At 55.9% G+C, this 17,417-nt stretch overlaps 1 protein-coding gene across 1 annotated transcript in view; it reads right to left on the bottom strand.

Moving 5' to 3' along the window:
• Window positions 1–107: 107 nt before the first annotated feature.
• Window positions 108–17,417, bottom strand: part of TANGO6 (transport and golgi organization 6 homolog) — a 156,985-nt gene continuing 139,675 nt past the window's right edge. The window contains exon 18 of the mRNA XM_055145697.1: window positions 108–297. Within this exon, the coding sequence (XP_055001672.1) occupies window positions 121–297 (177 nt within the window). The 3' untranslated portion in view covers window positions 108–120. The remainder of the gene's footprint in view (window positions 298–17,417) is intronic.

Below are 17,417 nucleotides of genomic sequence, written 5' to 3' on the forward strand. Positions count from 1 at the left end.
CGCCGTAGGAAGACCAGGCTGAGGGCGGGCAGGACCGGACCCAAGGCCACTGCCAGGGCAGCCATGTTGCCAGGCCACCTGCTGGAAGGCCTGGGCACTGCGCCGGGCCCGGGGCTAGGGCTAGGGCAGGACCACGATCTTCTTCTCCAGCTTCTGCGGTGGGAACAGGAAGTTTCTCATGATCTCGTCCAGCTCCTGCAGGGCCAGCTCAGCGTGCAGCCTGGCCACGTCGTCGGGCTCTGAGCGCACCACGTGCTTTAGCAGATGGTACAGGTCCTTGAGGACGTCCCTCAGCACCTGGAGAGAGGGAGAGATCGCCTTACCTGCCGGCCAACAGTGCTCAGAGTCACCTCCTGCCCGGGGGACCCCCAACGCTCCCTTCCCAGCCCCCCTCTGGCCACGATACCACACTCCCTCCCGTCCTTCACACTGTTCTTCAGGACTGCTTCGGCCTCATCCCCGCTCCCCCCTCTTGAGGCTGCCCAAGGGACACTGTCACCAGCAGCCGGGTCTTGCCACTGTTGAAGAGCGTCCCCTGTCCACGCCCCACGCCTGGTCACACGGGCCCACGGGGGCTGCTCTCGAGCGCAGCTCTGCCAACACCGCCAGGGCCCATTTTCATTGCTGCTCTGCTCTCCTGGCCTGACGGGGAATGGGGGCGACACCAAGGCACCCACCGCCAGCAGGCGGAGCGACTCCCCGAAACCTTGGGGCTGGGGACTCAGACCCTCCCTCAAGAAACAGGGCCACTCTGGGAAAGGGGCGTCAGGGGTTCTCTGGCCCAGCTGGAGACTTCAGCCACCCGTCCCAGTGATCGAAGAGAGTCACTGTGTATTTCTCACTGTTATTGCAGGTACTGTGGCGGTAAACATTCGGATACATGCAGACATGTAGAGGCATATCTATTAAATCTATTTTATAGATTTACGTATTTATTTTTATCTATCATTATGGAAAGTCCATGTCGAAAATCCACATAAGGGGCCAGAGCACAGCAGGCAGGGCACGTATGTTGCACGCGAACACCACAGGAGTGACCCCACCCCCAGTTATTACCAGGCATGGCCCCCAAACCGATCCCCTGCACCCTGCACTCTTATCTTACCAGGAGTAGCCCGAGTGTGGACCCAGGAGTCAGCTCTGAGCACTGGGTGTGTCCCAAAACAAAGACAAATTCACTTCAAATGCAGATGGACAAGGTCATAGAAACTGTGCTGATACACTTTCACCCAACACAATGGGAATTCCTGTCATTTTTTTTTCCCTTTTGGTTTTATTTTGGGCCACAGCCAGTCATGTCTCTGTGCTCAGGGATCACTCCTAGTGGTGCTTGGGAGACCCTATGTGGTGCCAGGGTACACCCTGGGGCTGGCACCTACAAGACCTGACCCTGCTCTATCTCTCTGGCTCTAAAGTTGTTTTCTTTTTTTTTTTTCTTTTTGGGTCACACCTGGCGATGCACAGGGGTTACTCCTGGCTCATGCACTCAGGAATCACTCCTGGCGGTGCTCAAGGGACCCATATGGGATGCTGGGAACTGAACCCCGGTTGACCGTGTGCAAGGCAAACGCCCTACCTGCTGTGCTATTGCTCCAGCCCCTAAAGTTGTTTTCTTTAAAGCAAGTAATAAAGCGTTGTTGAAGAGGTAGCCCAGAGGGCTGGGGTGGACGCTCTGAGTGCTGGAGCCCTGGGTTCACCCTGGAACAGTCCGGGTCCGAGTACGGCGGAGGCGGGGGGGCTCCTGTACGCAGCAGCCCTGGGTTTGATCCTGAGCACCCAGCATTGTCCCCGGAGTCCACCAGGAGTGATGGAGCCAGAGTGAGCCCTGAACACCACCAGCTGTGGCCCCAAGCAAAGCCAAAGCCAAATAAAACCTCTTCTCCCACAATATTCTCCAAGTAATCCCTGGCACCGCTGGTACCACATGCACCCCCCCAGTTGCTAGGAGTAACCTAGTACTGCTGGGTGTGGCCCCAAAACCAAAAAGAGAATAAACGAGAGCCAAGGAAATGGCTCAGAGCACTGGGCTGCACGCTTTGCTCCTGGGGGCCCCAGCTGGATCCAGCACTGCATGGTTCCCCCTGAACTCCACTGGGAGTGACCCCACCCCCAATTATTGCCAGGCATGGCCCCCAAACCAAAAGCAAAATAAATGAAAAGCATTTTGCTGTTTCAAATTTTCATCTAAAAAATTTAATAAACTATATGTGTATATATAATTCTGGTATATGTAGTTAATTTCTTATGATTTATAAGGGCTCTTTGTCTGTGAAAAAAGGAGCCTTTTATTTATTGTATGAATTGCAATATTTTCTTCCCAAGTTGGAACTTTTTTCTTTGTGAAAAAAAGTGACACCTGAAGAAACTGACTTTTTAAAAAATAGGGACCGCAGCTGGCAGTGCTCAGGGCCACAGCAGGCAGTGCTCAGGGCCACAGCTGGCAGTGCTCAGGGCCACAGCAGGCAGTGCTCAGGGCCACAGCAGGCAGTGCTCAGGGCCACAGCTGGCAGTGCTCAGGGCCACAGCAGGCAGTGCTCAGGGCCACAGCAGGCAGTGCTCAGGGCCACAGCAGGCAGTGCCCAGGGCCACAGCGGGCAGTGCTAGGAAGTGGGGAGTAGCCAAATGGTGCTGGGGCCCAAACCCAGGGCCTCGCACACACCAGACATGTGCTCTACCACTTGTGCCACACCCCTGGCCCCAGAAATTCACATTTTTTTTTGGCTTTTTGGGTCACACCTGGCGATGCACAGGGGTTACTCCTGGCTTTGCACTCAGGAATCACTCCTGGCGGTGCTCGGGGGACCATATGGGATGCTAGGGATCGAACCCAGATCAGCTGCGTGCAAGGCAAACGCCCTACCCGCTGTGCTATCTCTCCAGCCCCCTCAAAAAACTCACATTTTGAAAGAGGAACATGGATTATACCCAATGGTGCTTGTAAGTGGCAACGGACCATATGCGGCAACGGGAATGGAACTGGGGTGAGTGACGTGCAAGGCCAGCATCTTAAGCCCCTGTACCAGTTCTCTGGCTCTGAATTTTACGTTTCTGATGTAGTGGAGCCTGCATTTTCCTTTGTGGATTCTTGGCTGTGTACTTTCTTAGAAGAAATATGGTCTCTCCGATCAGAGCCACTCGGTTGGATCCCTTCTGTTAAATGCCACTGAAGCTGTGGTAGTTTTTACACTCATGCATCTGGCCTAACAGTTAGTTCAGGGGCCAGAGAGATAGCGGGGTGGTGTGGTCCTTTAGGTGTGGTCCAAAAATAACAAATAGAATTAGTTCAAATGGGTGTGAAGAATTTATCCCAGGAACATCGAAAGCCTGCAGTGCCACCCACATGCACTGGATGTGGTCCTGGTGGTTCGGGGTCCCCCGCCCTGCAACAGCGTGTATAGTTTGGTCCCCCAAGACCAGCAGTCAATGGCAAGAACCAGCAAGTGTGCTGGCCATGGCAACTGCAATGAGGAAGGGGAGGGGAAAGGAGAGAAGGGGAGGGGAGGGGAGGGGATGGGAGAGAAGGGGGACAGAATTTTGGCAGCTTTCAACTATGAGTTGGTTGTACATTGGAGACTTGTGCCAATGTTTAATGTCAAAAAAGGAGGAAGATTAGAAAGAAAAAAGAGAAAGACAAGAATGTAGACATTTATCCTTTCTTTCATTTTTATAGAAACCACTTAGTGGATGAATACGTATGAAATGCTTAGAGTCTATTTTATTTAATATGTTACTTATTAAGCTGGGTTAATAGTTGGTCTTTAGGAGCTAGAGCGATAGTTCAGTGGGTAGGGCCTTTGCCTTGCATGCGGCCGACCCGAGTTCGATTCCCAGCATCCCATATGGTCCCCCGAACACCGTCAGGAGTAATTCCTGAGTGCAAAGCCAGTAGTATCACCTGTGCATTGCTGGGTGTGACCCAAAAATCCAAAAAAGAAAAAAAATAGTTGGTCTTTAACTGAGTCAACCATGAGACAAAGATTTTCCTAAGGCGACTAAACTGTTAGAAGAGACCCAGAGGCGGCCCCTGGAGAGTGCAGAGAGGACACGAGAACGAGGCCCACGTCTGCGGGAGCAGAGAGGGCAGACGAGGGGCCGGAGGGGAGAGTGGGCACCCTCGGGAACAGGAAGCAGTGGTGATGGTGAACAGAAAGGGCAGGAACAGACAAGGGGGCAGGTGGCGGGTATGTGGCCGCGGCCCACTCGGGGAACATTTCCTGGCTAGAAGCTGCTCCTGCTCCACATGAAAGAAGGGTCAGGAGGATTGCTCCCCCCCAGCATCCCCCCTTCCTGGCCTGGAAGCCGGTCTCAGGCGCTGGGGGAAAAGGCAGCTGGGATGGAGAGAGGAGACCAAGTAAATGATGGCTGGAGGAATCGCTCGGGATAGTAGATGCGTGCTGAAAGTGGACTATGGACCAAACACGATGGCCGCTTGACACCTGTATTGCAAACCCTAACACCAAAGGGACAGAGAGTAAGAGGGAATGAGCCTGCCACAGAAGCAGGGGTGGGGAGGGGCAGGGGTGGTGGGAGGGATACTGGGAACATTGGTGGTGGAGAATGGGCACTGGTGGAGGGATGGGTTCTTGAATGATGTTTGGCAAGCGCAATCATGAATGTTTGTAAGTCTGTAACTGTATCTCACAGTGATTCATTAAAATAATAATAATAATAAAAGAATGATCCTGTTCCCCCTGCCCTAGAGGCAGTGGAGAGGGGAAGGGGCTTCACCAGTGCAGCCCCTAGTTCCTGGTGGCCCCCTCTGGAGGCCCCGTATCCTGGTGCCGGGATACTCCTCCCTGCAGAGAGCCCCTCTGGGCCGTGGCTGCGCACTCCCAGTCTCGTCACCCTCAGCCTAAATGGCCACTTCCTCCTCGGGGACGCTTCCCTGCCCCCGTGGCTGTCTGTAGCCCAGCAGTGGCTCAGGAAAGCGCTGGCCTCACCAGGGTGGGTGCGAGGGCTGGAGTGTTGCCCTGGGCACCCTGGTGGGGGTCCTGAGCCCACCTCGTGTCACCACGGGCACGCGTGGGACTGGAAGAAGGCGGGCCTGCGAGCCACTGCCGGGCGGCCTCTCGCTTGGCAGAAGGGCAAACTTCTAGGAAGTCCGGCTGGAACCGCGCCAGCTGCTAGCGAGGGCGGCCCTGGAGGGCGCGGGGCCTGCGGTCACACGGCGGCCAGCGAGTGTTGTATGCTCTCTGTGACCATCACAAAAGGATGTGACCTCGGAATCTGTGACCCCTCAGCGAAGCCCCGTGGGACGCCTGCATCCTCTGCCGGGTGCTGGCGCAGCCGGGGCCAGGCCCGGCAGCGTGGAGTTCCGAGGGCCCCACAGCGTGTGAGAGAACAGCAAGGCAAGCCGCCCGGGCCTGGGACACCCAGATGACGTCTGAGACTGAGCAACGGGGGCTCAGCCTGACAGCCGAGAGAGCCCCTGCTCCCGCCCGCTCGCACCCATTCCAGCCACTCTTGAACTTGAATGTTCGTCAAACACAAGAAGGTCATGGACTTCTAAGACACGGACGAGGGCCGGGGAGGTGGCTCAATGGGTTGAGCACATGCTTTGCACTCGAGAGTCCCAGGGTTTGATCCCCAGTCCTGCCTGGTTCCCCAGACACCTCCAGGAGTGACCCCTTTTGGGTCGTCTCTGAGCAGCCCAAACCCAAGCGAACAAAGTCACAATCACAAAACGAAGAATCAGAACTAGGAGCCCTCTCATGGGGCGTGGCCCCACTCCATCGGGGGAGAGACGAGGGCGTGTCTTGCTGGGCACGGTATGGCCCACACATGTCATAAAGTTCCTGGGGACCCCTGAGTGACACAGACAAAGGCGACAGGACACCCTGACCTCCGTTCTTTCTAACTCCTCAGTGAGCAGAAGGTAACGCGTGCCGGGGGAAGCGCCGGCCAAGAGGGGAAAGAGTTAACTTCGTTTGTGCGGAGTTTCCACGGCTCTGCTGAGAAGGAAATAATGTCTGCCCGTAGCAGCTATGGAACAGAAATTGTGCAATTTTGGCGATTCTGTATATAAGCACTCTTTTATTTGCATTTGAAATTGGCAGTTGCACAATATCAAGATGAACAACGACATTCATGCTAATAGTTCCACGCTGGAAATTCTCTCTACCTGGAAGAGTCAACACCACGTCAGGAGAGACAGCCTGCCTGTAAAAACAGTCTAGTGCGGAGCCGCGAGGGGCACTTTTCCCTTTTGTCTTTTGAACGAGAGACCTTGCATCTTTCAGCCTAAGCAGGTGGCCCCACAGTGCCCCACCGGGCCACCTTCAGGGTCTGCCCCTGGGCTCGGATGGGCAGTGCTCCCAGGTTAGCTCGGGAAGGAACCGAGACCCCCTGGGGTTCAGTTTTTTGAGCCCACCCCAGGATGACAGTGTGAGAGGAAGCCGATTTCCACCTCACAGTGACTACCCCGTGATCACCGTGATCACCGAGGGCCAGCGGGTCCTTGGGGATCCAGGGGGAATAATCCAGAACCTTCCCTCGGGCCACCACGGCCTCACGCCCGCCCAGTGCTCTCCAACCCGAAACGAGCACGCCTCTGGGGACACATAAAAAGTGTCTTCTTTGAACTGAAGAAGGGAGGGGTTTGCCCCCCCCACCCCTGGGTGCTCAGGAGTCGCTACTCCTGACGGTGCCGTGCCAAGAACGGGACCCCGGGCACTGCTGAACCCCTTCCCCAGCCCCCGGGGTGTCTTCTGCCAAGTCAGAAATATCCTGGCGGCTTCGGGCGGGTGCCTTCTGCCGCGCCGTGTGGAGGCAGGTTCCGTCTCCCTGCTAATGAGGCCGTTCGAAAGCGTTTAGCTCTGCCGAGGCGCCCGCCTGGTTCTTCCCCGCGCAGGGGAGGAATTTCCCCATGGGCGCTGCGGGGCCCTGAGATCCCGGTAATGCCGCGCAAACACCCCTTCCTTCTCGGGGCGCGGGGCGCCTTGTTATCTGCCAGCGGATCTGCTTTCTCAGTAGGCAAAGGCTCCTTCTTAATTAATGGGTTCTCGGAGCAGCCTAGCTCGGCACGGCTTCCCCCCAATCCCCGCAGCGCTGGGGATCCCACACATCACAGGACTTCCTCTGGACTCCCCAGGATCAAAGCGCCCTGCCAGCCAGGGATTGCCACCAAATCCCACGGATCAGGGGCTGAATACAAGGAGAGTTCAAAGGTAACGTTCCTCCCCGGAGCCTGTGTGGGGGGCAGGATACAGGCAATCCCCCCGGAGGAAACCCCTCATTAGGAGTCCGGCACACCTGCTCTCTCTCCGCTCCCGCGGCCGGGCCCAAGGACTCAGGAAGGACGGAGGGGGTACAGGTGTGCGTGGGGATGCGCAGCATCGGAGGAGAAAGGGCTTAGCTCCTGGCGGTAGGGGGCCGAAACGTTTTTTTTTTTTTGTTATGTTTTGTTTTTTTTGGGGGGGTTGTCATGCCGGGAGATGCTCTGGGGTGACTCCTGGCTCTGCACTCAGGACCCACTGCGGGTGCTGGGGGACCATAAGGGATGCCTCAGATGGAACCCAGGTCAGCGGCTGCAAGCCAAGTGCCCTACTCACTGCACCCTCACTCTGGTTCTGAAAGAAACCTTCTTTCCTGCCATCTGAGAGACTCCGAGGCCAGGGCGATCTTAAACAAGCCCCCACCCCCCGTCCCTAGCCCAACATCTCTCGGGGAAGGGGTGGGTTCAGGTGGCTGATTATAAGAATTTTGAGTGTGAGATTCCTCTGGGCTGGGACAGGGGTGTCGGGGGCTGTGGGGGGTGGAATCCCTCCTTCCCCCTCCCCCTGCCCCTCAATTCCTCTGACCCAGGCGCCAGCTTGCTGCAGTGCACAGTACCTGCCTTAGGCAGAAGGACCGTGTTCAGGTGATGTGAAGGTTAGAAAAGACCAGCCGGAACCAGCCCCACCCAGCCCACCCCCCCAGAGGGAGCTGGCACACAGGTGCACTTTCAATGGGGAAGGGGGAATCAGGGCGGCTCGGCCCAAAGCGCTTGACCAGACCATCCCAAAGTGGTTTTTGTATCGGCTGAGATCAAAAGGAGAAATAAATGGCAAATGTCTTTCTTCCTTTTCATTCCTAACTGGCCTTATTGATTTGATGATAAAGGCAACATCATCACAATGAATGAAGGGCGGCTGGAAAATAAAGACAAGGCAAAGGAAGTCTCTCCTGGATGGAAGCTGAATAGCTTGGTCAAGGTATTTAGTAATTTCAATTCATCTGCATTTAAAACTTAGTTTGACCATGGGGAGAGGGGGAACATCGCACATCAAGGTGATTTCACAAAGGGCGAATGGAATTTATTCTTCTGTTATTGCTGAGGTCAACCAGACACAACACAAATAACCACAAACGAGGCAAGGGTAGAAATAAGAGGGCTGGGAAGATGAGATTTAGCTGAGGATTTTAAGGGGGGGAATGTGCTGCTAAATATAATGGAATAAAAATGCTTTAACTGCTACCTACACTAATTGTTCTTAGAAATTCACTCTTCTACGAACCAATACATGAGGCCAAAAAAAAAAAAAAAAAAAAGGCAAGAAAATAGGCACTGGAGAGAGAGCTCCAAGGACGAAACATGTGCTTTGTGTTAGTGCAAGAGCCAGGAGTAAGCCCTGAGCATCGCTGAGTGTGATCCCCCCCCAAATGGAGACAAAAACAACCCTTGGGGCTGGAGAGAGTACAGAGGGTAGGGCATTTGCCTTGCAAGCAACTAACCTAGGTTCAATTCCCAAGCACCGCCAGGGGAGTTACCCCTGAGCAATGCTGGATGTGGTCCCAAAACCAAAACAAAACAAAATAAAAAAAGACAACCAAAATCCAAAACCCAAAACATCCAAAAATGTCTCCTAGGAAGGCTGCAAGAATGAAGACCTAAACAAGAATAGTAAGTATTTTGTTGAAATATTGAAGGCAATCAAAATGGTAGCCATCTCTCTAGACTGAACTAAGCTATATCCCCACGCTGGCTGAGAAGAAATATCCTTCTTTCTCGGGAAGAAACGTGGCGTGGTGTCAAACATAGTGTGATGTCCATTAAGCAAACAGACCTGGTGGCGTGGGAATGGGAAATAAGGGGAAAAATTAGGTACATGGACCAGCGGGACGCTGGTGGTATCTCGAGCCGGAGCCGATATCAGCGCAAGAGCTTTGGTTCCAGAAACTGCTTCCAGACACTCTACTAGACTATCAACTAAGCCAGAGCCCCACGCCGGCTGATGACGGGAAATAACCATCCTCTTCGGTTTTTTTTCCCTTTGTCAGACAGCGTGGCGATTACTAAACAGGCGTGAACTCGGTGGCGCGGGGCAAGGGGGAAAAAGAAAAGTTATGTAACAAACAGCAGGTCTTAATATCTCTATATGCTTAGTAATGGAGAATTATCAAATGCCTCATTGGCAATAGGACTGTCTTTTTCTTTTTGGGGGGAAACCCCAGCAACGGTAGTGAGTTGTGTGTTGAAACATGGAATGTAATCGAGATAAGCGCAAATGAAGTGAAACCTATCACGTATAAGGGTGGGGACTAGGGAGGTGGGAGGGGGCGGCAGATAGACTGGGGGGGTTGGGAATGTAAGATGGGCACTGGTGAAGGAAGGGGTATTTGAATATTGTATAACTGACATAATCCTGAGAACTTTGTAACCCTCCACTTGGTGATTCAATAAAAAAAAAAAAAAAAAAAAAAAAAAAAAAAGAATGAAGACCTAGAAAGCTCTCAGGGCTGGCCCCACCTACGGTGGGTGCTGGGTAAGGGGCAGGGCTGTGTCCTGTCGTGAGCTCGGGCGGGGAGGACAGCTCTGAGGAACGAATGGCTTTTCTTTTTTATTTCTTCGGTTTCGAGGGCCACACTCGGAATCGCTCGGGGGCTACTACTCCTGATCTGTGCTGAGGGGACCAGGCCTGGGGATGCTCAGGGGACCACGCGGCGCTGGGGACCCAACCCACATGCAGATGCTCAGCCCCGGGCCAGCCTCTGGCCCTGGAGGCTCCTCTTCATCACCCTGCACAGCACCTGCAGGCGCCAGGTATGGGCACTAGATCTGCAGTGATGCCCACCCCACACCCACATGCGGCACAAATAAAATCGCCCGCCTGTCCAGGCCATACAGCTGGTAGAGGGAGGAGCTGGGACTCACCCTGGGGGGACACATGGAGCCCATGTTCCCTACTCACCCCCCGCCTTATTTCCTTCCACTATATTCGAGATGCCAAAAACAGTAAGAACAAGTCTCACAATGGAGACGTTACTGGTGCCCGCTCGAGCAACTCGATGAGCAACGGGATGACAGTGCTATAGTGCTACAGTGATGTGGAAGGAAGTGGAGAGCATAAAGCATATACACATGAAATATGTGTGTACTGCTTTGGGGGTGGCATGAGGTCACATCAGGAGGGGTTCAGTGGTCACTCCTGGCTGTGTTCAGGGGGGCCATGAAATACTCAGGCTTAGGGGCTGGAGTGAATGTACAGTGGGTTGGAGACTTGCCTGGCACGCAGCTGACCCGGTTCCAACTCTGGATCCCATATGGTCCCTCCCCGCCCCCCTGAGCACTGCCGGGAGTCATTCCTGAGTGCAGGGCCGGGAGTCACCCTCGAGCACCACTTGGTATGACCCCAAAATAAAAATATAAAAACCAAAGAGAAATGTTAGGGATTAAACGAGAGCCAGCTACACGCAGACCCAACGCCTTAGCGCCGCACTCGCTCTCTGCCTGTTTTCCTTTCCCTGTGGGTGTCACTGCAGTGACCAGGGGTCGCACACGCACAAACCGAGGTCGAGGTCAGCGCAGGTGGGACAATGCCGAGGGCCGGACATGCGGCCTCAAGCGTGCCGGGCAGGTGCTCTGCCGGTGAGTCATCCCCACGCGCCCTGCAAGTTGTTTGAGGAGTAAAGAGGTGCTGGCTGTCATAGCAACGTGACGTGTGATTACACGTGCCCGCGATACCGTCACTCGGACAAGACCGAGATGACTCGGAACCCCATGGAGGGGAGACAATGAGAGAGCGCAGAGGTGAGGTGAGGAGAGGCAGGAAGGCGGGTACACGACGGGGAGGGGACTGGAAGAGACGGGGAAGGTGGGAGAGCGGGCAGCGGGTGAGGTCAGGACCAACCGGGACTCTGGCCCAGTCGTTCTGTACCCGGAGAAGCGCGGGCACGAGGCAGATCCTGCCCAGCACGGCCTGCAGAGCAACGGGCTCCTCAGAAACGGGCGGCAGACAGGTCGGCCGGGGGCTCGGGCCCACATTCCAGGGCTGCGGCCTGAAGCATCCAGCCCACACCTGCCTTTGATGCACGCAGGTCCGAGTCAGAGAGCGGCTTCGGGCGCGCCAGCGGAGAAAGACACGCCGAGGAAGGGCAGTGGGAGGTGCAGGAGGGCGAGAGGCAAACGGCCTTCCGCTGTGCGCTCTCTCTGCCCCTCAACGAGCTTCAGAAGAGCCTTTTATTTCCAGGGCGTTTTCTTCTCTGCAAGACCTAAATGCCATTTGCAGCCCTTTCTGGATGGCTACACGGGGACCCGGGGTCTGTGGGGGAGAGCACGCCTGATTTTTCACTGGAGAAGGGAGCGGGGCGGGGGGAGGGGGGCGTCTGACCGCTCAGGTGCCAGGAACGGTGCAGGGGTGCTGATGGGTCGGGGAGTTCAGGGACAGAGGCCCAGACAGCTGCGGTGGGACAAATCTCAACCTGTGCTGGCTGGGGGTGGGGGGAGATGGTTTGGTACGGGAGTTCAGAGGGTTCAGAATGCCAGGGCACAAAAAACGCAGACAAGGGGCGTAGGGGCCTAACCGGGGGCGGGGGGGACATTTCGAAGGCAGTGGAGGTGGAGGCTGTTTTCTGAAGCTTCTGGGGCTCAGGATGGTGCTGCCAGGAGCCCCCCCCCCGCCCCCCGCCCCACCGCCATCCCTGCTGCCAGGGGCAGGATGGGGCAGCGGCTGCCAGGGCGTCAGGAGCGGCCTGGCAGCAACTTTGCAGAATGTCTTTAAAAATAGCAACCTGAGGAAAGCAGCAGCTTTCCTACACTCCCACAGGCGCCGAAACAGAACAAAGAAGCCAGGAAAAATGGCCTGGAGAGAGCAGAGACGGAGCCGGGGAGCAGGGGAGCTCGGGGACCGTGTCTGGGGAAGGAGCAGCGTCCCTCAGAGGGCGGCCCACAGGCACCAAGCATCAACCGACCATGCTTCCCTCCCCCCCACCCCCACCCCCCCCTCTCAGGGCTCCGGTCCCACGGAAGAGGGAGAGAGAGGGTTTGCGCTCTGCTCGGGTGAGCGACAGCGCCGTGAGACTCGGAACTCGGTGCACATCCTCGCTTTCAAGCGCGTGTAGTCGCTGGGAAACGCGACCCTCGGGAGAAAGATCAATACCTTTCTCCCTTTCTCCGAAACCCATCGATCCTTCCCCTGAGCCCTCCCCGCGGCCCCTGCGGCTGGCAGCTGGCAAGGGAGAAGGTGGGGTCGCTAATCAGGCAACTGACACGCTCAGGGTCTGCTCTGGGCTAGGGGGTCGCCAGTGCTCCTGCAAGACGCACAGAAACAAAGGGCCCCGGAGCTGTGCCGAGGGCCCGAGGAAGCAGGGTCCCAGGGATCAGGGGGGTTTGCGGAATGTGCTCGGATGCATCTGGAATGGGCTGGACTGGACTAGGCGGCAATCCCGCCCACGGCCTTTGCCTGGAAGCAACAAACACCTTCTCCAACCTCACTGCCCCGGGGGCTCTCTGGAGAACTCAGGACTCACACCTCACTCCTCAGAATCGGGATCACGGGGTTAGGAGTCAGGGCTTCAATTAAAAATAAAAGCGGGGCTGTTACAGAGGGTAGGGCGTTTGCCTGGCATGCAGCCCACCTGGGTCTGATCCCTGGCATCCCGTATGCTCCCCTGAGCACAGTCAGGGGTGAGCCAGGAGCAACCCCTGAGCACCGCCCCTCTGTGTGGCCAGTGTGGCCCTCTCTGCTCCCCTCCCCCCAAAAAGGGGGCTGGAGAGACTGTGCAGCAGGTAAGGCGCTTGCCTTGCACAGTCAACCTGGCTTCGATCCCCAGCATCCCACTGGGGCCACCAAGTTCAGCAGGAGCTCCCACGTGCAGAGCCAGGAGTAACCCCGGAGCATTGCCAGGTGTGGCCCCCAAACAAAACGACAGCAACAACAAGAATTGGTCCTGGGAGATAACAGGGCTGCTAGGGTGCAGACTGCATCACATGGTTGTCCGAGCGCAGCCTTGGGGGACGGGGGGACCTGGGCGGCATCACATCCTTGACTTGTGGCTGAAGCGATGGCCGGCTTGGCTGAGAGTTACCAGTGGGACCCTGGGGCAGCGTGACATCCTTGACCTGCAGCTCAAGCGATGCCGGCCTGGCTGAGAGTTACCAGTGGGACCCTGGACCCGCAAGCACTGCTTGGGAGGCCAAAAAGCAAAATAATTTTTTCTATGAGCTAGAGGTGATTGTAAGGAGCAGGCAGGATGTCATGGCTCAGGGTCCTGGGGCAGACGGTGGGGAAGGGCTTGGGAGCAGCGCTGGCCACTCGGATTACTGTGGAGCCCGTGGGAAGCCTGGCGTGAGCTGGGACGCGGAATGTTGCCACTTGTGGGAATTCTCAACAACAATCAGCTTTTATTTTTTATTTATTTTTAAATTAATTAATTAATTAATTAATTTTTTTTTGCTTTTTGGGTCACACCCGGTGATGCACAGGGGTTACTCCTGGCTCTGCACTCAGGAATTACTCCTAGGGGTGCTCAGGGGACCATATGGGATGCTGGGAATTGAACCTGGGTGGGTCGCGTGCAAGGCAAACGCCCTACCCACTGTGCTATTGCTCCAGCCCCATCAGCTTTTATTTTTTTAGAAAGAAGACACGGTTAAAAAAAAAAAGTCAGTGCTTTTTTTTTTGGGTGGGAAGACTCTCTCCAACAGTGCTCAGGGGCCCAAGGGCCGTTCCCAGCAATACTTGGCCTGGTGGTGTGGACAGTTCCGTGATTAGGTCCAGTGACGGGCACTGCATGGCAGTGCTTCCGGGGGAGGAGGCTGTGCCCAGGATCAGACTGAAGTCCTCAGCCCCGCAAGGCATATATTCCAGCCTTTTGGGCTCTCTGCCTGGGTCCTAAAAAAAAAAATCTTTTGGGGAGGGTGGTTGGGGCACACCTGGCAATGAACAGGGCTTACTCCTGGCCCTGAGGAAGGCCATATGTGGCAAGGGACCATATGTGATGGCAGGGATCGAACTGGTATTGGCTGAGTGCAACTGCCTTAACCCTATACTATCTCTCTGTCCCTAAAAAAACAATAATAATTATTTTTTATTCATAGACTAAGCCTGCATATTTTCCCCAAAAATATTCTTTAAAAATTGGGCCTTAAACATGTGCGTTAGGAACAATTCAGAAGATAAAGTTCCAGGCTACCAACATACATTCTATACTCAAAGCATCTGTGTCCGTTGCTAGGGGAGATGCAGTCACGGCAGAAACTCCTGCTCAGATGGAGGCAACGAAGGGAAATACATGTGCTAAAGCGCTGACAGCAATCTATAGATATTTGACAGCGACACATACATGCGGATGCAGAGTGTGTGTGCGCTTGTGTGTGCACGCATGTGTCTGTGTGTGCATGTGTGTGTGCACGTGTGAGCATGCGTGTACATGTGTGCACATGTGTGTATATGCGCACGCTCACAGAAGTTGAGCTGGAAAGGCAGATGCTTCCAGCCGAACCACAGCACCTGCCCAGTGCCACAGTCTGCCTTGGGGCTCTTCCCACTGACGCTGGGCACAACTGGTCGACTATGTATTTGCCATGCAGACCCCGGGCGCTGCTATGTAAGGGAGGCAGAACCCCTGTGGTGAGTCTGTTCCAACAGTTCAGGGAAAGTGGTCCCAGGGGGTGCGTGGACATCCCCAGCGTTTCCCCCGGGAGATGTAAGGGGGTTGCAGGTGGCCAAGGGCACAGGCCAATGGGACCCCTGTGGGGGCAGGGGGAGAACAGAACGAGGCTGGTTCCGAGACACAGGCAGGCGGTACAGGGGCTGGGGGAGGGGGCTTCAGTTCTGAAAGATGAGATTTGGGGGCAGTGGCGGGGTTGGGGGCACAAGGCGAGCGAGGTCTCTTCATTGCCCCTCAACTGTCCACTTATAAATGGTGCTGGAGCAACCCAGAACTTTCACGTTCTGGGTCCGACCACCGCAGAGGAGACGATGAATGGGGTGTGTGTCCAGGGACCCCCGGTTCCCATGGAGACCAGGTGTCAACACATGATGTCAGGCAGGGAGCAACAGGTGAAGAGCGTTAGTCACAGGAGACGTGAGGAATCATCAAGCCCGAAAAACCAGGCAAGGCCCCTCAGCCTACGGGGGGAGGGAAGCTCCCTGGCGGCCAGCTAGAGGAGGGGACGGTGGCATCTGACCTGGGAGAGACAGCGCGGACACGACGGGAGGCAGAAAGCAAACTGCTTCCTGGGGCAGCGAAGAGGGCGGGAGCGGCGGGGGAGTGGGGTCCAGATTCTAAAGGGCCTCAGGGAGCACTGGAAAAAGACTTGCTGGGGATGAGATGGTACAAAATCTGCAAATCGGAAAGATCTGTTGGGCTTCAGCTATTTCTGGGTGTGGGGTCTGGGGGCTGGCAGGGTTCAGGGCTACTCAGCAGCCGCACCGGGGCCAGCGCCTGGGCCCTTTACTGCCTTCGGACTTTGGCTGCTTGTTCTTTTCTTGGGGAGAGAGAGGGGGGGTGCCACATCCGACAACACTTGGGTGACTCCCAGCTCTGTGCTCAGGAATCATTCCTGATGGAGCTTGGAGGACAGTATGGAATGTTGAGAATGGCACTGCTAGGCAACTGCTCTAACCGCTATACTATCTTTCTGGCCCCTGGCTATGGTTCTTCTTGTTTGGTTTTTAGGCCATACCTGGCTGTGCTCAGGGATCAGTCCTGGCAGCTTTGGAGAACCATATGGGGTGGCAGGGATCAAACCTGGGTTGGCTGCACGCAAGGTCAGTGCCCTATCCTCTGTATTATCTCCCCAGCCTGTTGACTGCTGTTCTTTACCAGGCTGAGAACACTACTGACCAGGGAGAAAGAAAGGATAAAACCAAGTCTAGGGGATGGGGCAGGTGGTACAAAGGGCTGAAGCATCTGAGAGCACTGTGCTATGAGTGGCCCCTGAGCACTGCCAATAGAGTAGTGAACCCAGGAAGCCAGCTCTCTCTCTCTCATCTTTTTTTTTTTTTTGCTTTTTGAGTCACACCCAGAGATGCTCAGGGGTTACTCCTGGCTTATGCTTACTCTTGGCGGTGCTCAGGGGGCTATATGGGATGCTGGTCAGCCGTGTGCAAGACAAATTCCCTACCCGCTGTGTTATCACTCCAGTGCAAGCCAGCTCTCTCTTAAGACCCTGATGCTTGGAATCACTCCCTCCTTCCACAAGAATCACTGTCACTGTAGCACTGTTGTCTCGCTTCTCATTGACTTGCTCGAGCGGGCATCAGTAACGTCTCCCTTGCGAGACTTGTTGTTACTGTTTTTGGCATATTGAATATGCCATGGGGAGCTTGTCAGGCTCTGCTGTGCAGGCGGGATACTCTCGGTAGCTTGCCAGGCTCTCCGAGAGGGATGGAGGAATCGAACCTGGGTCAGCCGTGTGCAAGGCAAACGCCCTACCCGCTGTGCTATCGCTCCAGCCCATGAGAATAATCCAGGACAAAAGAAAAATCCAGATCAGAATAATCCAGAAAAAAAAAATCCAGACCAGGAATTCGTCCCACCCAGCCTGACAATGAGGCAGCCCGGGGTCAGTCACACCGGCCTGTCTGACCTGGGCCTCTGAGGTGAACTTTCTGAACCTCCCTTTCCTCCCCGGGAACTAGAGCGACTGCGATTGTGAGTCCTGAGTGCGAGGAACGTGGTGCTCTGCTTGCCTCGCAGAAGGCCGAGAAGGCTCAGTCCCATTTCCTAGGCATACCGTGATGGGAAACGCGGCATTCCCCTGGGGCGCGTTGGCGAGGAGCAAACGAGTGCTGGGTGGTGAGCAAAGGCAGCCCCAGAGCACCAGCCCGGCCGCTGCCCGCCGTGCCAGGAGGGCACCTGCCCAGGGGCCGCTGTGGTTCCTGGAGGAAGAAGCAACAGCTCGGGAGAATGCAGGAAGGCAGGAAAGCCCCACCCGCCCCTCAGGCCTGGGTCGGAGTACCCCGGTGGGCTCTGGTCTCTGTCTCCCCTCTGGGCCCTCTTTCCTGTCTCCAGACCCCAAGGAGGGCGAGTTCTAGCCGGAGGAGGCCACAGATGGACGGGACGGGAAGGAAGCAGGGCCGCCCGTCTCTGCTCCCCGCTGCATCCTTGCCAGCGTCCCTGGGCGGGCCTGGCCTGACACACGCGGCGCCTTGGCCTCCTTCTCCAGCGGGGAGACACGGGCAAGCCGGAGAGGAGCCTGTGCTGGTGCGTTC

The sequence above is a fragment of the Sorex araneus genome, chromosome 8, assembly GCF_027595985.1.
Source record: "Sorex araneus isolate mSorAra2 chromosome 8, mSorAra2.pri, whole genome shotgun sequence".
NCBI classification, from domain to species: domain Eukaryota; kingdom Metazoa; phylum Chordata; class Mammalia; order Eulipotyphla; family Soricidae; genus Sorex; species Sorex araneus.